The 12,409-nt window shown below is 32.4% G+C and overlaps 1 protein-coding gene across 1 annotated transcript; it reads left to right on the forward strand.

Moving 5' to 3' along the window:
- The first annotated feature begins 8,323 nt into the window (after positions 1-8,323).
- LOC105778413 (sulfate transporter 2.1) lies at positions 8,324-12,157 on the forward strand. Its single transcript, XM_012602104.2, has 12 exons — positions 8,324-8,844; positions 8,928-8,976; positions 9,064-9,271; positions 9,382-9,556; positions 9,641-9,706; positions 9,808-10,038; positions 10,121-10,247; positions 10,335-10,621; positions 11,162-11,355; positions 11,489-11,577; positions 11,682-11,758; positions 11,838-12,157. Exons 1-12 carry the CDS (start codon positions 8,527-8,529, stop codon positions 11,958-11,960), a joined length of 1,944 nt encoding a protein of 647 aa, XP_012457558.1. The 5' UTR covers positions 8,324-8,526; the 3' UTR covers positions 11,961-12,157.
- Positions 12,158-12,409: the final 252 nt, after the last annotated feature.

Consider the following 12,409-nt stretch of genomic DNA (forward strand, 5'->3'; position numbering starts at 1 on the left):
TTATTTATTAATTCATCGTTCAAATAAATAGAAAACAGTTACATGTTTAGTAAAATATGGACACATTTCCCAACAATTAGCTACTCATGAATCTAGATGCAATTTTCCCTAATTTCATATTCAACATGCAAAGTAGAAGGTTAAATAGAAAAAGAGAATAGAGAAATTGATCTATTTCGATATTGATTTGCACACGAAAGTCGAATTTCCTTTGATAGTTGCGAAGACAATCCCAATTACAATTGAAAATAAAAAAGAAATAAATAAAAATTACTTAATTAAAGCCTTGGATCGAAATCGATCCAAGTTAAACAAAGAGAAAAAAATGGTTTATAACATAAAAAGATTAAATTGAAATAAAGGAAAAACTAAAATAAAAACCCTAAAATAAACTAAGTGGCTCAATCGGCCAAGCCTCCCAAAGTGAGGCTAAACATAACTATTTATAGCCAAAATTGTAACACCCCAATATAGTGCCTAGGAGTTTTAGGGGTAATTTAGGAATTTTAGCCTTAGAGTGTTCGGGATTTTGCAATATAGTTTATCAGTAATGTTTTTTGTTATGGTTTTTAGAAAATTAAATCAATTTCTAAAAATGAGTTTTAAATACTTTTAATTTTGAAAATTGGACTGATTTGTAAAAGAGTAAAAAATTTGATATTTTAAGAGGCAATTAATCCAAATTCATAAAAATACCCTAATATCATCCCCCACCTATAAATTTCACGTTAGTCTTCTCCATCTTCATGCTTTAGTCCTCTCTTGCTCCCAAAGCTCCTCTCTTCCACTATTTGTTCTTTAACTTTAATTCTTTTGATTTCTATCATCACTCAAGCCAAATATCTCTATAAAATCCAATAAAAACACCCAAAAACACCATAGATTCCTTTATTTTCAAACTAGTGGGTTTTTTTAGATTTTTGATCAAATGCTCAATTTTTCGTCATCTAAGGTAACGATTCAACTCCTAAATAGTTTTAAATGCTAATTAGTCTTTAAAACCAAGTTTTTAGCCATTAAATAGCATGTTTTGAATAAAAGCTGAAAATTGGCTCGTTAATGGTGGATTTCGGGATTTTGAGTAAAAATGTGTTTCAAAGTGTTTTTCAATTAGTTTTGACATGATTAAGAGGTTTCTAAACTTACCTTGAAGTTTCGTTAAATATTTCTTGAGTTTTAATAAATTTTTGTTAACATAGCCAAAAACATGTCAAAAAAGTCGATACCATGAATTGAATAGTTTTGTGTAGATTAAAGGTTGGGAATTAGTCATTAATGAATAATTAGTTGAATGAAACTCGTTTTAGGTGAAAAGATTAAGTGCAGATCGGGATATTTGGATTTCAAGTTGGTTATGTTAAAGGTTTCGGCTACATGAGAACATAACTTAGACTTATGTTTTTTATTCCTTGTGGTGAGTCCTTAGTTGATTTTTGAATGTGTTGTTAAGTGATTTACTTGGTTGAAGTGTTGGAATCATTAGGACCTTCTACGAGTAAAGATAAAGACAAGGAAAGCTAGTTTGAGCTTTAGGCTTTTTGGCGAAAGCGTAATTGGTGAGTGTTTGGAATAATTGCTTATGGACATGATTCAATGTGTTATTTAAGAATTTAGTAGTAGCCTAAAACCCTACTCTAAATTCCGAATGTAAGCTTTCTCCTACCTATGTTATCTTATGAACTATGTTCTTATATGTTTGTGAATATGTGAATTGAGATGAGATGCTATAACATGTGATATGTGGTTATGATAACTGTTGTGAAAGTGAAAATGTGTACATGTTATGTATATGTTAAATGTTAGTGACAGTGTTTTGCTAAAAAAACAAATATGCAGTGATAGTGCACGAATAATCGATAAATGATATGTGTTTGATTTCAAATATTTTGGCCTTGTGATCTTAAAATCGTTGGATATAGTTGAAATGCCATAGGATTGTGAGTACTCACCTATATGTACAGAGATTTTGGGTGTTGAGGTCCTAGGACATGTTGGAGGGATAAGGGAATGTGAGCTAAGCTCTATTCAACAGGACATGTGAGGGGAAATAAGGAGAGTGTTAGCTTTATGCTTCACTTTTGAGACATGTTTGACTCTATGAGTCTATGTGGTGTGTTGAAGATCCATGTATCCTATGAGTGATGATAGAGCTCACTTTTATGTTTCATAGCTCAAATGTCAAATTATCTTAAATTATGAATTTGTGTGTATTGTGATATGTGTTTATATGATATGTGATCATTATGTAATTTATTTATAAACATGTTTTTGAGTATTGTGATTTATGCTTAAATGTTATGTGATTATATGAGTATTGTGATATATGCTTAAATTTTATGTGATTATATGTGTAATGTGATATATGCTTAAAAGTGAATATGATTACCATGTAAATGAACTAGTAAATAATGCACGAGTAAGTATAATATGACACTAGAGTTGGAACTGTTTAGGTTATGCTATATGGTTGTTTCATTGATACTTGATGAATTGTTTGCATTGTGGTTATTCTTAGCATTCACTGAGCTTGTTAAGGTCACTCACTTCCTTCTTAAACCATTGCAGATTAGTTGTGTGCCGGTGTGGGTGGTATGGTTCCAAGGGGTGATCCAAGCATGTCCTTTTCTAAGATTTCGTAGGTGTTATTGTTATTTGTTTTCGTTACGAATGAGGCAATGTGGTAGAATTTTATTGGTATTTACCATGACATTTTGGATGCTTCCATAGATTATTTGTTCCTAAGTTTATGAGATTCGTTTCGTATTACGTAGATTATTGCTCTGACTTACTTTAGAAGTTTGAGACTATTACTATGACTATTTTGACGTTTATTTGATGTTCATATGATAGCATGATGAGTTGGTACATGTTGGAATGACTTAAATGCTTATGTACGTTGTACTTTTCTGGTCTGAAGCAGATGTATCGATATTCATATTGTAAAAACGATACCTCTGTGAATTGAAATGTGCAAGAAGTCAAAATCGTAAATTGATATCGATACCATATCACGAGTATCGATACTTAGGGTAATTTTATCGATACTTTTGCAAAGGTATCGTTATTTTCTAAGACTTTGATTTTAGACAAGAAACAAAATACTAATTTGGTATCGATTTTACAAATGGTATCGATATTGTACCAGGAAAATATCGATACGCTTGTTCTAGTATTGATACCTACATGATTTTCTTGGAAATTTTGGTAAGTGATCCCAATGCATGTTCAATTATTACTATAAGTTTATTTAAGGTATGTTTGGTATGTTCTAATGATTATTGATATATGTTTGACTAAAAATTTATAAGATCATTGATAAAGAGTATGATTTCTTAATAATGTGACAATTTACTATAAGTATGACATGAGACAGTGGTGTGGCATCTTAATATTTGAGCTTGACAACCAAGCCGGGTATAGGGTGTTACAAAAATAGTCTAACCTAATTAGGTTAATTAACAAACCTAAAACTAAAATAATTCTTGTTCATCGTCTGGTGTCGCGACACTGCCTTTCCGAAGTGAATTCTTTGTCTTCAAAGTCTGATGTTGTTACACCACATGCTGGTGTCGTGACACTATTGTCATCCTTCGCATTCTCAGCCTGAGAATAGTTTCTTGCACACTCAAGTAGCTCATTAGTTCATCCTTAGGCACATATTGGCTTGTTAGATCACATCATGGCTAAAAATTGTGTAAAAACGCTTATTTGCTGAAATTAAACTTAAACTACAAAAAACAGAAAATGTAATAAAATTAACTAAAAGAGTTGGAAAACAATATCAATAAGTGCCGAAAAGACTCTAATTTGCCATAGCGAATTGTGGCAAATTATTGATCCAAACCAATATTTGTTTTTCTATTTCCCAAAAATAAATTTCAATATTTATATTAAATAATTTTCTCATCATAATTTTACCTCCGATAACATTATGACGATTGTACCCTTGGTAAAATTTTGAGAAAGTATATTTAATATTTATCCATTCAGCTTGTTCACTATGATTGAATGGTTTATTTTCATTTTCAGGCTTCAAAATAGCTCAAAAACAGAAACTCATTCTTCCGATCATTTTTTAGGAATCCATGTTCATTTGAAAATGAATCATTTCTCGTTTTCATTTCTATTTCCATTTTGAGAAAACAACATTCATTTTCAAATGATTTCATACCTCCATTTCGAGAAAAACCAAAACCATTTCTATATATTTTTCATTTCTCCATTTCTATTCATTCTGTTCATTTTGATTCAACATGCGATTCATTTCTAGGTTCAACGAGCTAAGCAGAGGGACTAATTGGACATATGCAATTAAGGCTAAGATGATTTATAATTAAGTTCCAGCTTTTCACCTATTAATTATAAACTCATTTAGTCAGGAAGTCATTCCATTATAGTATCGTGACTGAACTCTCCCCAACGACATACCATTACGAAAGCAACTCGATTAGTGCTCGTCCAATGACCTTGTCATAAGTGTGTTACTCTCATAAGATATCCTTAATCTCTTTGAGATAACATTCGTTCTCCCAATATGATACTATTTTATCTCATTATATCTTCTTTCATGAAAAGTCAATTACTATCAAATAGTAATTAAATCATTCATCACAAAGATGAACAAATCATGGACATGCTTACTTTTCATCAACCATGTAATTCCAGTGAGAGGATATCATTTACCCATGTCTCGGGCTATGAATTCCACTATTAGACTTTATAGATGACATATTAGTTTTTCAATTAGTTTACTCAATTCCGGTTAGACTAAAGACATGTTTAAGTTCATCTACTAATATAAGTTGTCTTTTTGTATTACGATCCGACCACACAATATTGCTTAGTATTAGTTAAACATTAGACAACCAATGAGCAACATTTGCTTCCATTTTGCTTTGCGTGCAAAAACCATGTGAGGAGAATATACAAAGTATTAATGTAATTCATGAATAATTTTATTAAATAATCTGTTCGACAAACTATAGTTGTACTTTGACGAAAATACTATACTTAGGGCACTAGATCCAACAATTCCCATAACTAATTTACACATAGAAGGGTTGGTAGTCTAAGACGTTCTCAATCAGTATAACTAACTTATCAATTAAATGAAAAAATGTTATCAAGGATTGGTTCGAACTCGGAGCAAAATCGAGCCTAAAGTTGGAATTTCATCATATTGATTTATTTAATTAAATTTAATTATTTTCTATTTTTACTATTATTTCAATTTTAATTATTTTTAATTTTATTATATTTAGATTCCCCTTTTTGTTTTTGTTTTTATTTTTGTATAGAATGTCATATGTAGTGGGCATGAAAGTTGTCTTGACATGCAATCTAGTTGAATCGGATAAAAATTTTAGATATCTCAATCTCTGTGGGATCAACCTTACCATCTATATTGCTATTTATTTATTTATTGTTTAGGTGTAGAAATATTATTTTTGGTGAATCCGACAAACACACACACACACATATGATAATATACATGATACATAAACAATTATAGAACCATTTTCAGCTCTTACAATTACAACCTTCGGGCCCTAGAGCCACATTTCCATTTTGATGTGATTTCACGTGTCTTAACCGAGTCTTAAGGGCATATTGATCTTTTATGATTTTTATACCTCAAGCAAGCTTTTATAACCTACTTTAGATCAATTAGACAATATAAATATCATATTTTTAAAGGGAGTTAGGACCTTTTGGCAAATTTCTAACATTATATCTATTCTCTTGTTTTATTGCATTTTCTAACTCTATGGCTTTCTAAACTCCCTTTTCCAGTCAAAGAATTATCAAAGTTCGATTCAATAAATTCTTAAAACTTGATTTTTCACTTTAAATTCTTTTTTTGTTCTTTAGTATTCACACATCTTTTGTTTTAATTACAATTGTTCGGGTTTGTTAAATATTGGTATTTGATGTTTAGAACCATTGTCTTGCAAATCAAATAATTAAATTCGTAATTTTTAAATTCATTCCAACACTAGAGATGAATTGCATAATTGTGTATGTCATAGTTTATGGTTATGTGGTGTGGATGTGTGATCAAGCTTAAATAAACCTCATTTAAGTGAGTTTGTTTGTTAGATTTAGGTGTCCCTTATTCTTAATATGGCCAATAAGTTAAATATTGGACACTGAGTTACAAGGTTACTTATTGATTAGGGAAGTAATTTCAAATGGGTTGTCTCTTGATTACCAAACAGATAAGGTGAGATCGGTTGCCCAACATTAAGTCAGCAACTAGAACTAATTTATTAAAGGCATTAAAGATATCATTGCATCAATTATTGAACTTATGAATCAAACGAAAATTTTACCTTCGACTAAATTTTTTCCCTATTGATTTTCAAGACTTTTAATTATTTATTTCTTCATTTTAGTTTTTAATTTGAATTTTTTAAAATTTATAAAAACCCTCTTTTATTTACTTTACTAGTTTTTACTTAAGCAATAAAATTATCATTAATCTATGTGGAGATGACCCTACTTGTTGCTTTCTACTATTTTATATTTTCAAGTAGGTTTTTATTTTTGTAGATCTTGACAACGTAATACTAAGTATGTTAGATTAAGGGGTGTGTTGAAGAGGAGCTATAGGTGTTAATAATGAGTAGCGTCTTGCCTTGTTTGGTTTTGTTCAAAAAATTTCCAAAAGAGGATATTGTTGAGGCAAATTTTTGAAGTGGCAGGCTAGGTTCCAAACAGATGTGACCACTTCCGCCATCACTACAATAGTTTGTTTGTTACTTGCTATATTTGGAGTTGACAAATTATTGAAACAAAATCTTTTGACTTTGAATGGTTATGATATTCTAGATATATGAAAGCTCGACTTGGAAGACCAGACTGTTTAAAGCAACTTCCATTAAAGATTGGATTAGATAATGTCAAACAATTGAATCCCTTAAATTGTGGAGATCGAATTAGGATCACATTAAAGATACCATTGAAGAATGAATCTCCAATAGCCCACTTTACATTGGTCTTTACTAGTATATATTTTATTTTGCTTTTTACAGTTATCGTTATTAAGGGATTTGGATTGTAATTGATCTCCAGTATGTTAGCAAGTCTAAAACTTCTATATATTGAGAGACTTGTATAAGTTTTTGTATTGAGCATTTGAGAGCACTTTATTATTCATTGAGGAACGTATGTGTGAATGCATTTGAGAGTAAATGGATTGTGCTTACAACCTACGTTCTCACTTCTTAGGGAGAGAATTTAGAGATGAGGGTTTTAAGACTTTAAGATACAGAAGTGAGGTTGTTATACTAGGAAAATGATAGATCTTGAATTACATGTTGTATCAAGGATTAAAGATAGTAAAATTACTCATTGAGTTTGGTTCTATAGACGTAAGAAAACTAAACTATATAAATAATCATTGGTGTCACTTATTTATCCTGTCTTATTTCTTTATCACAATATCAACCGAAGTGATGACTACAACCAAACACTTGTAATTAAGTACTTAATTTCTAGGCAATTAGCATCCGTGTAATTCAACATGCATGACAAATTACATTGGAGAAATTAAATTTATGAGTTTATTATAACATATAAAAAAGGTCGAAAAGAACTAAGGCCAAAGAAAGACATTCCCGAAGAACATATTCTGTTTTTAGAAATACCTCTGAAAATGGTGTCTTTGAGTGAGCTTTTTGGGTATTTGTCAATTTGTAATCAATATAGTCCATTGCATTTGCATCTTTTGCAACTATGCTCTTTTGGCCTGCTTTTTCACGTTTTCGCCTCCATTTATAGTGCTGCAAACTCTGCAACCATATATAAGTGCGTGTGGAGTTAAAACTAGTTAATAATAAGAGGGAAGACTCCATGTTAAACAACATTAACATATTTATTATGTGTAGACATAGACATAGGTGTATGTCATGTGATAAATTCAAGAATGGTAATGAATATCTGTTAAGCGAAGGCAACAAATAATTCGAGATGTAATATATCTGTACGATAATATCACCTAAACAAATTACCGTTATGTAAAAAATATTAAAGAGGTTACAATATATTACATTAAATGTAACAATAAATACAATAGAATGTAATTTAAATTCATATATCACATCTAAGATTTTTTAATTAAAAAACATCACATTTAAGATTTAAAGAGAAATATTTGGCAACTATTATTAAAGTTTTTGTACTGATAGTGTTTTAAAAGTATAGTAAAATATTCAAAATATATATTTAAAAAAAACAGATTACAATGTTTTAAATATTATATATATACCCAATATGCCAACATATTTAATATATATAGAGAGAGAGAGTCTGGCTTTCATGACCTACAAATAGCGCTCTTATTTTCTCCACTAATGTCATAGGCCAGTGATATATCATCCCTTGAGTTACCATCTATAAATCAATGTCATATCATGTCTGTTACAGCAAAAACTTGAAACAAAAATAGAGATAGCGATCGGAGTGGTGAAGTAGCTGAAAAAAGAAAGGGCCTTGGGTTACCCCAAACACTTCAAAACAAAAACCATGGCTTCTCCACTCAATAATACAACAACCAGTGATCAAGAAATGGCGGACCTCGAGAGACATGACTATGTAGAAAGGGTCCAGTGGGTGCTCAACACCCCCAAGCCACCAGGGCTTAGCCAAGAGCTCATTGGAACTGCTGTTTCATGGAGAAACAAAGTCCCATTTCTTAACATGCAGTCCGGCTTGAAACATGAACTCTTTTCAATGTTGAAAGCAATCTTTCCCATCCTTTCTTGGTGTCAAAACTACAAACCAAATCAGTTCAAGCATGATTTACTGGCTGGTCTAACTCTTGCAAGCCTCTGCATTCCTCAGGTTTTTACTTTAAGTTCAATTCTCCATCAAATTCTGCCTCCCCCCCCCCCTTCTGTTACTCATATCATTGTATTTTCGTACAGAGTATCGGATATGCAACTTTGGCGAAACTTGATCCTCAATATGGCCTCTGTAAGCTGCTAGATGAAAATTTTTGCTATACTTTTGGCGTCTGAAATTGATTAGATCTTCTATTTTACTAATGAATCTGTGGATCAGACACGAGTGTCGTCCCACCTCTTATTTACACCCTGATGGGAACTTCAAGAGAGATAGCGATCGGACCGGTGGCCGTGATTTCACTCCTTCTATCGTCGATGGTTCAGAAACTTGAGGATCCAATGGCTAATCCCATTGCTTACCATAAACTTGTGCTCACTGTAACTTTCTTTGCGGGTACCTTTCAAGCTGCCTTTGGACTCTTCAGGTTAATTTATCACTTCTTTTTCTCTTGGCATTTTCTTATTAACCCCTTTCTTTCCCATCATTTTCTTACAAGATTTCATGCATATTTTAATCCTTGTGGAGATTTTACAGGTCAGGTTTCCTTATCGATTTTCTTTCACATGCTGCAATAGTGGGGTTCATGGCAGGCGCCGCCATTGTCATTGTTCTTCAACAACTTAAAGGACTGCTTGGAATCACTCATTTTACGAACAAGACCGATGTTGTCTCTGTATTGAAAGTCGTTTGGAGTTCCTTCCAACATCCCGTACTGTCCAATCACTTAACAAATCATACGAGTTCTTGAATTCGTTAATATTAATTTCTTTTTCTTTTGTTTTTTTTACTGCAGTGGAATCCTTATAACTTCCTACTCGGATGTTCTTTCCTGATATTCATCTTAATCACAAGATTTTTGGTAAGAACTGCAGCTTGTTTCCCAAAATTTGATTAATTGAATATCTGCATCTTCAAGAAATCATCTTTAAATTATTATTATTTCTATAATTTGTATATCAGGGTAGAAAGAACAAAAAACTATTCTGGTTGCCAGCCATTGCTCCTCTGGTGTCTGTCGTTTTAGCCACACTCATCGTTTTCCTTACCAAAGCCGATAAACACGGAGTTGACATCGTGAAACACATCAAAGGAGGCTTAAATCCAAGTTCAGTTGATCAGTTGCAGTTCAACGGACCACATGTTGGGGAACTGGCTAAGATTGGGTTGATTGTAGCTATAATTGCACTCACGGTTGGCGTCTGAGTCTGACTTAATCTTATATGTTCGTTAAGTCTTTATAACAGCTTACTGTTCTACTTTTTGTGAATCATAGGAAGCAATTGCAGTTGGTCGATCTTTCGCAGCCATAAAAGGTTACCACCTTGATGGCAACAAAGAAATGGTAGCCATGGGGTTCATGAACATCATCGGTTCCTTCACTTCTTGCTATGTCGCAACCGGTAATTAACCTACCTACATTTATATTCCTACTCGTACCACCCTTCAATTCAAATAACTCAAACCCGAGTCGGAGTAAAATGTTGCAGGTTCATTCTCGCGGACAGCGGTGAATTTCAGCGCGGGTTGTGAAACCGCAATGTCAAACATTGTGATGGCTGTTACGGTGTTCATATCATTGGAACTTTTGACAAAGCTGTTGTACTACACACCGGTGGCGATCCTTGCTTCGATTATTCTGTCGGCGCTGCCGGGACTCATCGACGTCAATGAAGCTTGCAATATTTGGAAGGTTGATAAGCTAGATTTCCTGGCTTGCATTGGGGCCTTTCTGGGAGTGCTGTTTGCAACTGTGGAGATTGGCCTTCTTGTGGCGGTAACACTTACTTTCACTCTAAACCACCCAACAAGGTTGTTGCACCATATGATTAAAGTGCCACGTAAAAACTAATTAAAACGTAAAAAATATATGAAAATGTCTAAATATTCCCAATATGAATTATTAATCTATATATAAAATACCTTAAATAGGATTAATTATAACATGAGAATATGATGCGAGTGGACTGTGAACTCTTCTGTCAACAGTAATCTCCAACATGGGTGAGGCATGCGTTTTAAAAAAAAAAAGAGAGAACATTTTACAACACAAAGGAAGGTTCATATCTTATAGGGAAAAGTGTACATGACATAGACATAAAGTCAACTAGTTGTCTCAACACGTCAGATTTAGTTCCAAGAAACAAAACATATTGGTCTCGAATCAAACAGAAGGCTTTTTGTGAAATGAGAGTCTTATAACTTGACATGTATGGTGTGTGAGGCCTTGAAAAATGTCAGGCATGCCACTCTGCTTTCGTCATTGCAAAGGTTTTATCCATACCCTATAGGTACCTAAGTTTTAATATGGTTGCAGGTAACAATATCCTTCGCAAAGATAATAGTGGTATCAATTCGACCAGGAACTGAAACCCTTGGAAAGCTTCCTGAAACTGATGCATTCGGTGATGTCAATCAATATCCAATGGCTGTCAAGACTCCAGGTGTCTTAATAATGCGCCTCAAATCTGCTTTACTTTGTTTTGCAAACGCCAATTTTGTCAGAGAAAGGTAACTACTTACTTCACCTCTATCCCCACAGTAATAAATTATGACATGGTATTAAAATGCTCCAAGACAAGCAAGAAACATCATGAAAAAAGCATTCATTATTTTGGAGTAATGATTTGTTTTATTTTTTAAGGATTATGAAATGGGTTATTGAGGAGGAAAAGGACATCAAGCTGAGAAATGCAGAAAAGACTATTCAAATAGTAATCCTTGACATTTCTAGTAAGAGTTGGTGAAATATGGATTATGTTTTGAAGAGATTATTGAATCATTTATTCATTAATTGTTCCTCACAATGGATTTTGCATGTTAATGAATGGTATTAGATTTGATGGACATCGATACATCGGGCATCGCGTCTCTGGAGGAACTGCATAAGAATTTTGATTCAAATGGGATGAAGGTATGTATACAAGGCTATGTTATTTTACGTTTTTTTTTTTTTTAATTCATGTATGCCAATTTACATCTGGCTGTTGCAGCTGGCTATTGCAAACCCTAGGTGGCAAGTTATTCACAAGTTGAAATTGGCTAACTTTGTGCCCAAAATTGGAGGAAGGGTGTTCTTAAGCATAGGCGAAGCGATGGCATCTTTTTCCATCTAAATAAAAACACCTTTCAAACAAATCTCTATGTATTAAGTTTGAAAAACACAAGGTGTGGTTTTTATATTTTGTTTTCTTTCATCTATGTTATCGAAACTAATGATAAATTTGGATATCCAAATATGTACCCTATGAATGTATGTATACTTAATGTGAGACATGATAATAAAAATGTTTGCACGAAATTAAGTTTCTAATTTTAATATATTTCATTTTTGATCATGTTATTAGAATTTATGCATGGATATCTGATAATAAGAGCTTTAACTCAATGAAGAAATAAGTTGGATGGTTTTATATTAATTTCTTTTATTTATTTAAAGAACCAGATTGTTTTTTTCGCTCTTTGACATTTGTTATTTTATAACTCCCAATTATAAGTGAAAAGATAAATAAAACAGCAACAAAAATTCAATTTTGTCATGTTTTCTCCAAGTCCAAGATCTTTA

Source organism: Gossypium raimondii, chromosome 10 (assembly GCF_025698545.1).
Source record: "Gossypium raimondii isolate GPD5lz chromosome 10, ASM2569854v1, whole genome shotgun sequence".
Taxonomy (NCBI): Eukaryota; Viridiplantae; Streptophyta; class Magnoliopsida; order Malvales; family Malvaceae; genus Gossypium; species Gossypium raimondii.